The 14223-nt window shown below is 47.6% G+C and overlaps 1 protein-coding gene across 2 annotated transcripts; it reads right to left on the bottom strand.

Moving 5' to 3' along the window:
• Positions 1 to 990: 990 nt before the first annotated feature.
• Positions 991 to 5591, bottom strand: LOC117971155 (protein BTG3-like). Of its 2 annotated transcripts, none has more exons than XM_059020094.1 (5): positions 5385 to 5591; positions 3645 to 3841; positions 2733 to 2870; positions 2163 to 2451; positions 991 to 1642 (listed from the first exon to the last, which is right to left on the bottom strand). In XM_059020094.1, the coding sequence occupies exons 2-5, from the start codon at positions 3815 to 3817 to the stop codon at positions 1451 to 1453; spliced, it is 792 nt and encodes a 263-aa protein (XP_058876077.1). In that variant the 5' UTR covers positions 3818 to 3841; positions 5385 to 5591; the 3' UTR covers positions 991 to 1450. The 2 variants fall into 2 exon arrangements, with proteins under 2 accessions (XP_058876077.1, XP_058876078.1); XM_059020095.1 differs by lacking the exon at positions 5385 to 5591 and adding an exon at positions 5187 to 5242.
• Positions 5592 to 14223: the final 8632 nt, after the last annotated feature.

Here is a 14223-nt window from a genome sequence, read left to right as displayed (position 1 = left end):
TTAATAAAATCAGCGTCTATCTGTACACAACGCAAACCTTACCAGATTTCAAACGGTTTATTTGACGGTTGATAATTTCAGTGACAGCTGGAAGTTTGTTGTTTGTGTGCGTCTAATTCTCAAACCATGGTGAAGCCAGCCACATGCCCACGGTGATGCGTGAATCTTATGGGAAAGCCCGAGGAACGCGGAGTGCTCCGTCTATTTCAAACCAGTTAGCAGCTTGTGAGACGGTTTCGGATTACCAAGCAGCTGCGTTATTATCACTGATCTGAGTCGTTTGTTAATCAAATTGATATTGCCATGCAAGCGCGAAGGCTGGCCCGTGTGTTTGTGAAGCCGCGGATACTACTTCCGCAACTGAAAAATATATACAAATTAAAACAGTACAGAGAGAGGGAGAGGGAGGAGAGACATGAGACATGAGAGAGGAGAATCTACTGGGAGCCGCGGTGCTGATGGTGCACCTTATTAAAAAATATAACATCGTTCCTTCCAGACCAGTGTAAACTACTGCCGGTGAGAAGCGACCCAGAGACCGCGGCCGGCAGGATCACATCATCAGGGCTGAAGCAAGAGTTTATATTGCATGGAAGAAAGAGAGACGGGCGGGTTTAAAGAATGTATTTGAGAGCAATTATTATTATTATTATTATTATTATTATTATTATGGTGTAGGTGTGGGTATGAATCACTATCAATGTGCAGACAAAATCTGAGAAAATGACCCCACAAAGATAGTAACTCCGGAAAAAACGATGTTGTGGGGCCGTCCCCACCTTTTCAAGAACTAAATAAACCTTAAAAAAACACACGCAAAAAAAACACCAAAATATTGAGCTCCATCGAATTTCTTAAGCAATGCTGCCACCCTGTGGCGTAACCATGAAATGACAGCGAGCGCATTCACACACAGATAAAACACATCATCGGACCGTATTTTTTATTAAACATCTTATTCTGTCAAATAAATAAATAAAATGAACACCATTTTTGTATTATTTATAAAGTATTAATTTATTAAAGCCATCATCATTTATAGTATATAAAGCTTTATATTAATATATAATATATATAAATGTAAAAAAATACTAAGTAATTTACATCAAAATTCGAGTTAATGTATATATTAAAAATCTTATTTTACATGTTTAAAAAACAAACAAACAAAGAAACAAAACCCCAGAATAAATCAGAATACGAGACGTAAGATGCAGTGCGGGTTTACCAGCCGAGCTCGCAGCGTCTCAAAGCCTGGTAAGAGCAGAGAAAGAACTCAGGACTGCAGAGAGAACCTACACCCGCTGACAACGACTGAAGCAAAACAAAATTTTAAAAAAACAACATACAAATTGCGTTGGATCGTACAGTTGAATAGCACACGGCGCCCCCCTCTGTTTGTGCACTGCCACTGCAGCTCACTCTGCTAGACCCCGGTGCCCCTCTCCCTTCATCCCTTCGCGGACCCGCTCGGCTGCAGCGCTGCTTGGGGGATGATGAATTGCGCGGTGGGGGTGTAGCTCAGGGTCTGGGGCAGGATGTAGTACCCCAGCAGGGGGCCCCCAGGCTGGAACGCGGTGCTCAGCCACAGGGGGGCCTTCCTCTTGTACCGGGGCCACACAGGGGCCGGGTGATAGAAATACTGGAGAGAGAGAGAGAGAGAGAGAGAGAGAGAGAGAGAGAGAGAGAGAGGCAGGGTGAGCTTCAGTGAGACATTCACGCCCTCTAGTGGTCGTTTTTAGTATTGGTTAGACAGTGAAAGCCTGTTACTCGATCCTCTCTTGTGAACCCCAGTCTCGTTACATTGGAAGTACAGCTTAGCTTCAATCTAATGTTACGAGGGAAACACTTTCCCTGAAGTGTCCCTATTGACAGAGGAGTTACTGAGCAAATCCATGCGTGCTGACAAACCATTACAATGCTAGCATGCACAGTTACCATGTAGTGAATGTGAAAATCTTAACCCTTTTCTGATACAAATGTGTTCTTGCAGATATCGTGCAAAAAGATGGACACGTTAAGTGCATTGTAGCGATCCATGCCTGGAGTCTCACTGCAATGTGACTGCAGTTTGAGCTGGAGTCTCACTGCAATGTGACTGCAGTTTGAGCTGGACTCTCACTGCAATGTGACTGCAGTTTGAGCTCTGGTCACACGGTCACCTCTTTGTGTTTGGAGCTGCGAGGTGGCGGGGCACGCGGGGGTGCTGTGGGGGTCTCGGAGGGGCCCCCCTCCTCCTCCTGCTGCTCCTTCTCTCCTGCCTCGTTGTCTGAGCTGCAGTCAGAGGAGGTGGCAGAGTGGTAATCTGAGGTCTGCTGTTCAGTGCAGTCGGGTTTCTGGTCTGGGCTGGGGTTCTGTGCGGCGTTCTCCACTCCTCCCTCTCGCTCCCCCTCTCCCTCTCCCTCCTCTTCAAACTGGGCCACTGTGAAGTGCTGGCACTTCTCTCCAGACCTGCCAACACAAACGGGTTGAAAATCTCATTTGAATTCCTTCTTTATGTGCTGCTCATGTGTGTGCGCACACACACACACACACTGACACACACACACACACACACACTGACACACACACACACACACACTTTCAAACCTTGGTAAGCACTACTTTAAAAAGCACACCCCAATGCATTCTGGGTACCTTTCACAGTGGGACTACACTTACCAGAATGCATTGGGGTATGTGAATTAAAACCCAACCCTCCCCTCCCCTCCCCTCCTCTCCCCACTCCTCACCGGGCACTGATCTCTCCAGGGTCAATCCACAGTGTGAGCTCCCTGGGCAGCCCCAGTTCACAGGGATGCAGCCCAGTCTCTCTGCAGGCCTGCAGCAGGCTCTCGTCACAGGGCTGAGTGCGGTTAACACGGATGCACCTGAGAGAGGAGACACACACACAGGGGCTAGGACAGGGACTGATACACCTGAGAGAGGAGACACACACACAGGGGCTAGGACAGGGACTGAGACACCTGAGAGAGGAGACACACACACAGGGGCTAGGACAGGGACTGAGACACTTGAGAGAGGAGACACACACACAGGGGCTAGGACAGGGGCTGATACACCTGAGAGAGGAGACACACACACACAGGGGCTAGGACAGGGACTGATACACCTGAGAGAGGAGACACACACACAGGGGCTAGGACAGGGACTGATACACCTGAGAGAGGAGACACACACACAGGGGCTAGGACAGGGACTGATACACCTGAGAGAGGAGACACACACACAGGGGCTAGGACAGGGACTGAGACACCTGAGAGAGGAGACACACACACAGGGGCTAGGACAGGGACTGAGACACTTGAGAGAGGAGACACACACACACAGGGGCTAGGACAGGGACTGATACACCTGAGAGAGGAGACACACACACACAGGGGCTAGGACAGGGACTGATACACCTGAGAGAGGAGACACACACACACAGGGGCTAGGACAGGGACTGATACACCTGAGAGAGGAGACACACACAGGGGCTAGGACAGGGACTGATACACCTGAGAGAGGAGACGCACACACAGGGTCTAGGACAGATGCACACGCCGACAGCGTTATGCATACCATAACAGGTATATACACTATCGTAAAATGATGAAATCACGTATCCATAAATTTAAAACGTGTACGTTGTGATTGGTTACCTGTAGGCCTGGCCCTTGCTGGGATTGGCTGGGTACCAGTGGTGGGCGTATCTCTCGTGGAGGGTGGCTCTCAGCTTGTCTGCGAAGCGTTCGGCTTTGCTGTCGTCCACCGTGCCTCTCTGCTTGATCAGACGAAGCAGAAACTCGAGCGCCGCGTTCACCTCCCGTTTCATCCTGCAGCCTGCGTCACTCCCTTACTACAAGCAGGGAGAGAGAGGGGAGACAGAAGGGGAGAGGAGGGGGAGAGAGAGAGAAGGGGAAAGAGAGAGACAGGAACACACAGAAATACACTCTCAGCTCGATTAGAGAGAGACAGGAACACACAGAAATACACTCTCAGCTCGATTAGAGAGACAGGAACACACAGAAATACACTCTCAGCTCGATTAGAGAGAGACAGGAACACACAGAAATACACTCTCAGCTCGATTAGAGAGACAGGAACACACAGAAATACACTCTCAGCTCGATTAGAGAGAGACAGGAACACACAGAAATACATTCTCAGCTTGATTAGAGAGAGACAGGAACACACAGAAATACACATTTGAAAGGGGTGCATGTCAAACACGATGTCCTGCAGCAGCGGAAGAAGGTCGTTGTTGTGACGATCTGTCATTAATTGTTACTCATTAAAACTCGGTAAAGCACGACAGGTGTGTCACGTGACTGTAAAGGGACGTATAGAGCTTTACGGTAAGAGATCCTCTATTGTTACTCAGTGCTAGCGAGGGGGGGGTTCCGGTGTGCGTTGGCACTGACAGTCTGTAACACACAGATGATCCCTTACACTTCATAAAGATGACGCGATATACAGTAAAAACCTGTACATCCCAGCCAGAGTCACAGTGCGATAATCTCACGCCAATCTAATGAAAGCAGCCGGACTCTGAGGATCCAGACTCCCGTGTCTCAGCGTCACCTCCACTCTGGAACCCACACCGCGCATCCGACACGGATCACACCGGGTACCGCGCACCGGCGTTCGGCTCTGAACTTCCGCTCCCTTACCTTAGCACCTTGCGAATCCTTTAAAAAAATGAGTCCTTTAAAAAAGTCTACAGGGATTTAAGAAAAATATATGACAGCATTCTTCTCGAGCTCTTACGTGGAGTGCTGACGATTCTTACACGGATCCCAGATAAATGACGCAATAATGACAATGTTATAGAAACCGCATAGGGCTGGTTCTGCTCCGAGTCCTTTACACAAATTATAAGATCGATTTGCCGACTCCAGAAAAAAAGTGTACGTCACGTACAGGACGTGTAAGTGTGTGTTTAAGAAAGTTTGTTTTAAAAAAAATACACAAAAAGTTTAAAAAATCTTATTTTCAGTACGTTTCGGGCAAAAGCCCTTCAGCTGTTTAAAAAGAACACACACACACACACACACACACACACACACACACACACATATAATATCACTATGTAGAAAGAAACCACCAACTAAGCCGTATTATTAAGACAGGTAATAAACACACACACACACTGTCCTTTAAAACACACACAATTAAACAGGACAAATAACAAGAAAACATACCAATGATAACTTTCTAACAAACTAATGAACACGTGGGAGGGGGCGGGGGTGATACTAACACGGCGCCGCATGAGGAAATAAAACGATAACTATATATATATATATATATATATATATATATATATATATATATATATTTTAAAAAAAAAAACATATTTAATAAATATCCTGTGTAGAAGAGCAGTCGGAAACGCTTACGGTTCTCGTTGAGCTTGCTCTCTGTGATGTGTGGGAGCTGCTTCTTCCGCCGGACTGTCCCGTGTTCGTGAATGCAGAACTATAAACACGAGTGTAGTAAACTCGCAGCGCGCGTTCACAGCAGCCAGGCAATCCCAGTGACTCAGGAGTCAGGACTCAGCCCCGCTCACACAGTCCTCACACGGGACGGGACGGGCTGCTTTAGCGTGACGCGCATCGCTGCCCATATAAGGGAATGTTCCTTCCTCCTGGTAGCTGTGTGGTGAGGTCAAACCCCCCCCCCCACACGCACACACACACACACGCGCACACACGCACACACGCACACACACACACACGCACACGTCCAGCGGGTTTGATGTAATCGCAACGCAACCGGATGCGCTTTTGCAACGACCTCTTTGTTGCAGTGCAGTTCAGTTTGCCGTCGAGACCCCGTGTGTGCAAAACAGACTGGTGCGGCACACCACAGCCCCCGGAGTCCGCGCGGTGTGTCCACGCTCCACGCAAACTAATACTCTATTTGAAGAGGCAAACGTCTCATTGGAAAGGATAGGAGCAATAAACCGCCCAGTGTTTATATGAACCATAAAACACCCGGAGTTATTTCTGCTGCTACAGTATCACTGAAATACTCTCCGGGCAATGTTATTATTATTATTATTATTATTATTATTATTATTATTATTATTATTATTATTATTATTATTTATTTCTTAGCAGACGCCCTTATCCAGGGCGACTTACAATTTTTACCAGATATCACATTATTTTTACATACAATTACCCATTTATACAGTTGGGTTTTTACTGGAGCAATCTAGGTAAAGTACCTAGCTCAAGGGTACAGCAGCAGTGTCCCCCACCTGGGATTGAACCCACGACCCTCTGGTCAAGAGTCCAGAGCCCTAACCACTACTCCACACTGCTGCCCAGTTATTATTATTATTATTATTATTATTATTATTATTATTATTATTATTATTATTATTATTATTATTATTATTATTATTATTATTATTATTATTATTAGCCTTGTTTGCTCAGGTGCTTTCACCCGAGTTCAGAAGCTGCTCTTCACAGATACATGTGTAACACGCCAGAGCCGCCAAAGTGTCTTTAGATATGAGCGCCAATTCAACTGATTGCACTATAAAACCGAGCACTACAGGGCGCTGGCGCTCATTAATACACACACACTTTGGACTGAGCTACCTCACAGTAAATATTATATGACAAGCAACTCAAACTGAAGGAGCAGCCCGTGATCCAGAACTGAAGGAGCAGCCCGTGATCCAGAACTGCAGAACAGCCCGTGATCCAGAACTGAAGGAGCAGCCCGTGATCCAGAACTGCAGAACAGCCCGTGATCCAGAACTGCAGAACAGCCAGTGATCCAGAACTGCAGAACAGCCAGTGAATAAGCGTGAATGCATGAGGAGATATGGAACAGGATTATTCATCGTGAGATATTAGGCCAGTAAGAAAAACGGGATCATATATTTTTTTTAAATACAGCGGGGATTAGACCATGTGATGTTGATCACGTGACGAGGAATATGAATGTTACCGAAGCAGCAGACGTGCTTCCGGAATTCATTCGAGGAAATCGTGTTTCCGTGCTTTTTATCAGTGATGTCTTTTTTTATGTCAGCCGTGTAATACAAAAACAAAGAGATGGTTCCGGGTGAACAAAGTTTTTAAAAAACGAGAATTAGATGAGAGGCGCTGCCACCTAGTGGCAAATTCTGGAATTATTATTATTATTATTATTATTATTATTATTATTATTATTATTATTGTTATTATTATTATTATTATTATTATTATTATTGTTATTATTATTATTATTATTATTGTTATTATTGTTATTATTATTATTATTATTGTTGTTATTATTATTATTATTATTATTATTATTATTATTATTATTATTGATTTCTTAGCAGACGCCCTTATCCAGGGCGACTTACAATTGTTACAAAATATCACATTATTTTTACATACAATTATATTATTTTTTACATATTATTATTATTTTTTTTTTTTTACATACAATTACCCATTTATACAGTTTGGTTTTACTGGAGCAATCTAGGTAAAGTACCTTGCTCAAGGGTTTATAGGCAATGTATAATAATAATAATAATAATAATTATTATTATTATTATTATTATTATTATTATTATTATTATATCAATCAATGATAGATTTTTTCTATAGCGCCCCATATACATAATAAAATGTTTAAAGGCGCTTCACAAAATCTACTTGAAAACAAGAACATATCTAAGTATAGGCTTGGTCAAACAGAAAAGAAGTCTGACTCGCGTTGGTGTTGTAAGCCTCACTGTAACGCTCGCGTGATGATTTCACTCTCTAGCCGCGACTCGGGTGATTTCCTGTCCCTCCCGCAGATCGCGCCGGCTCGATGCTAATGACGCAGCTCGGATTCTCTTCTCATGTTATATATGTGTAAGGGACAGGTAGCGAGCAGATGGTAAAATCTCATTGTACAGACCCCTTGTGTTTTTACTACAGGGTTTCACGTTTTTACCGCAGGGGTGTCTGCCCCCCCTCCCCCCTCCCCTCACGCCCTTGTGTCTGCCGCTCCTTTAACAGGTATTGATCCGATAAGCTCGGCCGGGAGCTGATCAATAGCTGCGATCGCTGGCAGTGTGAGGAGGGAGGGGGGCGGGCAGGGTCACTGTGTCGGGCTGGAGCGTTTAATAGGATTGCTGTCGAGTGAAGCTCAGTAGCGTGGTTATAATGCAGAAGGGTTTTAATGAAGGAGCAGAACGAGCCCCCCCCCCCCCCCCCCCCCCCCCTCCCACCACACACACAGATTAATTTACAGTCTTTGTTGTTGATATTTTTTTAAGGTCTGTAAATGATTAAAAAGTTAGAAACGTTTTTAAAAACACAACAAAAAAAGGTTTGAAATCCTTAAGGCAGGCTGAACCTTATGATCCCCTCTCCCTCTCTCCCTCCCTATATCCCTCTCTCCCTCTCTCACTCCCTCTCCCTCTCTCACTCCCTCTCTCTCCCTCTCCCTCTCTCACTCCTCTCTCTCTCTTTCCCTTCAAGGTAAGCGGTTTATGTCTGTGTGTGTGTGTCAGTGTGTGTGCGTGTGCCTCAGTGTGTGTGTCTCAGTGCATGTGTGCGTCAGTGTGTGTGCGTCTCAGTGTGTGTGTCTCAGTGCATGTGTGTGCATGTGTGTGTCAGTGTGTGTGTCTCAGTGCATGTGTGCGTCAGTGTGCGTCTGTGTTTTGCAGGAAGCGTGTGGTGAGGGTTAGGGTTTGTGTGGCGAGGGAATTCTTTTAAGAGTTCAAATGCAAGATCATGTGCTTTACAGACCAGAGAAGGGAGAGAGAGAGAGAGAGAGAGAGAGAGAGAGAGAGAGAGAGAGAGAGAGAGAAAGAAAGAGAGGGAGAGGGAGAGAGGCAGGGGGAGAGGGAGGGAGGGAAGAACTGAATGGAGAGAGAGAGAGAAAGAGTGGGAGAGGGAGAGGCAAGAGCTGAAAGGAAATAGTCTGGTTACAGAAACAGAGGGAGGGAGAGAGAGAGGGAGAGCGCACAGGAAAAAAATATCTCTGCCTCCTCCCCCACCACTTACACTCAGCCCTCCCTCTCCCCCTCCCTCCCCGCTCCCTCCCTCACGGAGAGCAGAGACAGACAGAGGCAGTGCTGTGACAGAGAGGACTGTGCTGCCGGCTGCCCTGCTTCTCTCCACCGTGATTCAATCCCACGGGCCCGCCTGCCTGCCTGCCTGCCTGCCTCTCCTCCCTGTCCCTGGAGCACACAGGGCTGGCAGCACAGGGGCTGCAGGGAGCTGCGACTCACATCTCTGCTGTTCTCTCTGTGCTCCATGTCAGAGTTTTCTTTTTTTTTGGTCCTGTATGGGAGGGAGCACCAGTCCGGACTGCGAGAGGAGAGGAGAGGAGAGGGGAGAGGGGGGCTGGGCCCCTGGGAAGACAGGAGTGCAATCGTGGGATCGAGGGTGTGGGGTGAGTCTGAAACACGACCCATTCTTGAAAAACTCCCGGATATGTATTTACACATGACAAGCTCCGAATACAGGGGGCTGATATGAAAGAGGGGGTGTTCTGAAACGTGCAGGGGTACAGTGAAGGTACAGCGATGTCTCCTGATGTCAGGCTGGATCTACAATAGGATATTTCACTGTGCAGCCTGTAACCATCTACCAGAAATACATACGGAGAGAGCGGGTGATACATGTGTGTAGAAATATCTCTATAGAGAGAGGGAGGGTTCGATTTGAAGAGATAGATTTATATACTGTGTACATCCACATATATTGATAATCTAGGTCAATGTGTATATATATATATATATATATATGGGGCCTTGTATCTATCCATCTGTCTCTCTCTCTCTCTCTCTATCTCTCTCTCTCTCTCTCTCTCTGTGTGTCTCTATCTCAGTATTTTTTTAATGTGATCTCATCATTAAATGAAGACAGACAGAGACAGACAGACAGACAGACAGACAGACAGACAGACAGACAGACAGACGGACTCTGGCTCTGAGCCGCACATTCAGAACCACAGACCCTACCCTGAAGCAGGAGCCTGGAATCAGACAGCGTGCGCGCTGAGACGCACAAACGCACAAATGCACAGACCCACAGACACACAGACGCTGAGACGCTGAGACGCACAAACGCAGAGACCCACAGACACACAGACGCACAAACGCACAGATGATGAGACGCTGAGACGCTGAGACGCACAAACGCACAAATGCACAGACCCACAGACACACAGACGCTGAGACGCTGAGACGCTGAGACGCACAAACGCACAGACCCACAGACACACAGACGCTGAGACGCACAGACGCTGAGACGCACAGACCCACAGACGCTGAGACGCACAGACGCTGAGACGCACAGACGCTGAGACGCACAGACCCACAGACGCTGAGACGCACAAACGCACAGACCCACAGACACACAGACGCTGAGACGCACAGACACACAGATGCTGAGACGCACAGACGCTGAGACGCACAGATGCACAGACACACAGACGCTGAGACGCTGAGACGCACAGACGCTGAGACGCACAGACGCACAGACGCACAGACCCACAGACGCTGAGACGCACAGACCCACAGACACACAGACGCACAGACGCTGAGACGCACAGACGCACAGACGCATAGACGCTTTTCGGGAGCTTCTTAATAAGCTTATTTTATTTGTAATGTATATATTTGAATCTTTTCAACTTCTGTCATTTGAGTTAGAGTCTCAGTGTCTGTGTTAATGTGTCTGTGTGTGTGTGTCTGCCTGTCTCTCTGTCTTTGTCTGTGTGTGTCTGTCTGTCTGCCTGCCTGCCTGTCTGTCTCTCTGTCTGCCTGTCTCTCTGTCTGCCTGTGTGCCTGCCTGCCTGTGGATCTAAGTTACAATCAGTATAAGTTATGAAAGCAACAAATATCTTGTGCTGATGTATGAGCATCAATCCTGTATTCATTTAGGACCCCAGTATAACCCTTCCCCTCTTCCAACATGAGCACCGTGATCTCTGACCCCCTTGAAAAGAGTGCTAAGCAAGATTCTGAAAACACACAACTCAATGAGAAGTGTAATGTGTTAAGTGACCAGCAGAGGGCTTTGACTAATGTGGTGTTCAGTGCAGTGTGCTGTCTGTGCTCAGCCCTGGTGTTCAACACGGTGTGCTGTCTGTGCTCAGCCCTGGTGTTCAGCGCGGTGTGCTGTCTGTGCTCAGCCCTGGTGTTCAGCGCGGTGTGCTGTCTGTGCTCAGCCCTGGTGTTCAGTGCGGTGTGCTGTCTGTGCTCAGCCCTGGTGTTCAGCGCGGTGTGCTGTCTGTGCTCAGCCCTGGTGTTCAGCGCGGTGTGCTGTCTGTGCTCAGCCCTGGTGTTCAGTGCGGTGTGCTGTCTGTGCTCAGCCCTGGTGTTCAGCGCGGTGTGCTGTCTGTGCTCAGCCCTGGTGTTCAGTGCGGTGTGCTGTCTGTGCTCAGCCCTGGTGTTCAGTGCAGTGTGAAGGGTTAACAGTGGAATGTGACTCCGCTCTGCTCACATTCCTGAGCGCAGTGTTAGTAGGTCACAGCAGAGTAGAGCGAGAGAGCACAGCTATTCTGGTGCTTATTATAGCTCTCTCTCTCTCTCTCTCTCTCTCTCTCTCTCTCTCTCTCTCTCTCTCTCTCTCCCTCTCTCTCTCTCTCTCTCTCTCTCTCTCTCTCTCTCTCTCTCCCTCTCCTTATTTCTCTCATTCTCTTCCTGTGGAGCTATCTGTGCCTCTTTACTTTCTCTCTCCCTCCCTTTCTCCCCCTCTCTCTCATTCTCTCTCCATCCCATGATTGTTCTCTCTTTCATTTTTCTCTTTCCTCCTCTCTCCCTCTCTCTATCACTCTCTCTCCTCTCTTTCTCCCCCCTCTCTCTCTCTCCCTCCCTCTCTTTCTCCCCTCTCTCTCTCTCTCTCTCTCCTCTCTCTCTCTCTCTCTCTCTCTCTCCTCTCTCTCTCTCTCTCTCTCTCTCTCCTCAGTGTCTGTCACTGCAGTCAGTTGGTGTCCAGTTCAGTTTTTTCTGGTGCTTCGTGTGCAGCTTCATTTGGCAGTGGGTTCTGTCTGCTTCAGAGCGGGTTGATCGAGGGCAGCAGTCAGACACAGTCAGGCTCTGTGATTTCAATCAGTCAGGAACCAGATCAAAGGTCAAGGCCTCCAGCTGCAGGCTGACAGGGTCAGGGGTCAAGGCTGAGTGAGCGTTCCTCCCTGCAACAGGGCAATCCTACATGAAAAACAAAGCACAAAAAAGCAACAACTTTTGTGTGTGCGAGCGTGTAATTGTGTGTTTATTTAGCAGACGCCTTTATCCAAGGCGACTTACAGAGACTAGGGTGTGTGAACTATGCATCAGCTGTAGAGTCACTTACAACTACGTCTCACCCGAAAGACGGAGCACAAGGAGGTGAAGTGACTTGCTCAGGGTCACACACAGCGAGTCAGGGAGTGAGCGGGATTTGAACCCTCCTGGTTACAAGCCCCTTTTCTTGAACCACTGGACCACACAGCCTCCGGCATGGCAATCCAGTCCTCTTCTTCATTATCATTATTATTGACCTGGTGCGCTGGGCCCCCCTGTCCAGCTCGCTCCTTTTTTAAAACCGTTCTGTATCGTGTGGAGGAGGCAGACAGACAGGTCAGGGGTTAAGGGTTTGACTTTCTCGTGACACCAGACTGTCTAGCCTGGCCTTTGACCTCTAAAGGTTTGACCGCTCTGGTCATTCATGTAGCGTTGCTCGGACTGAGGCTCAGGAACACTGTCGACACGCTGAGACACACGCACACGCACACGCACGCCCCCGTGTGGTTCAGCCTGTCTGGCAATGCAGATGTAACAGAAGGGAGCCGTCCTTTCCCTCCCCGCCTCTTTATTGACTCGGTCGTGTTCGCTTGCGTTGAGCCTCTAAGAGCCAGCCGGTCCTTCACTGCGGCAAGAGGACACAAAGAAAAGAGAGGGAGGGAGGGAGAGAGAGAGGGAGAGAGGGAGGGAGGGAGGGAGGGAGATTCAGCATGACGCTGAATCTCGAGAGACTCACTCCTGCTTCCTCTGCAGGCCTGGGTTCAAACCTGCTCAGATCACAACTGAAATGGCCTTGCTGCTGCTGCTGCACCCAGTCCTGGGGTTCAGAGCTCCCCTCAATGAAGTCTGTTATTATTATTAATATTGAAATGATCAGGAGCCAGGAGTTTGAGCAGGGTTACAAACTCACACTAGCCCTGCTGCTGCTGCTGCTGCACCCAGTCCTGGGGTTCAGAGCTCCCCTCAATGAAGTCTGTTATTATTATTAATATTGAAATGATCGTTGAGGGGAGCTCTGAACTCCAGGACTGGGTGCAGCCGCAGCAGCAGGACCAGTGTGATCAATTAATAAAACAGTGAAATCACTTACAGGCTCGTGTTCGAGTTGGCTGGCAGTATCTCTTTGTTCTGTCTTTGCACCCTCCCCCCTCTCTCTGCCTCTGCTTGGCACAGCTCTGTGAAGCTGGCAGGCAGCCGGGTGCTGTTGCTCCAGCACAGTAACGCACATTGCTTCTCCCTTCCACTTGTGGGACTGAGTTTTTTTCTGTCCTTTTTCACCTCCCCGCCCCCCTTTCCCCGTCCCCTGTCCCCCTCCCACCTCACCCAAATGAGAAGAATCTCAAAATGATCTAAACTAAAACAATGTAACCTCTTCCCTCTTTCTCTCTCTTTCCTTCTTCCTTTCTTTCTTCTGCTTCGAAGGCCCAACACTTCTCGTCTCTCTCTTTCTCTCTCTCTCTCTCTCTCTTTCTCTTTCGTTCCTCGCCACGTTCTTGGATGGATTAAAAAGAGGAGAAAGGAAAGACGGACCGCTTTTTCTTTTCGGGGATGAACGCAGAACATCCTGGAGGCTTCGGAGCAAGTAAGAACTTTTTGTTTTTGTTTTTTGAGTTTAAAAAAAAAAAAAAGTCTGCCATTTTTTTGCAAACTTTTTTACTGCAATATAATTCGGTTTTTAATTTAGTAGTCCCCCCCCCCCCCCCACCCCCACCCCATGGCTGCACTGTGCATTTACCATAGTACCCTGGTTCGTTTGTAATATACTTTACCATGCCTCTCTGTGCTTTACAATGCTTCCCTATGCTTTACCAGACCTCTCTGTGCTTTACAATGCTTCCCTATGCTTTACCATGCCTCTCTGTGCTTTACAATGCTTCCCTATGCTTTACCAGACCGCTCTGTGCTTTACAATGCTTCCCTATGCTTTACCAGACCTCTCTGTGCTTTACAATGTTTTCACTGTGCAAATTCTGAGTGCTTTTGAGACTAGAAGA

This window comes from Acipenser ruthenus, unplaced genomic scaffold (genome assembly GCF_902713425.1).
Source record: "Acipenser ruthenus unplaced genomic scaffold, fAciRut3.2 maternal haplotype, whole genome shotgun sequence".
In the NCBI taxonomy this organism is placed as follows: Eukaryota; Metazoa; Chordata; class Actinopteri; order Acipenseriformes; family Acipenseridae; genus Acipenser; species Acipenser ruthenus.
This window is presented reverse-complemented; position numbering and strand designations above follow the sequence as displayed.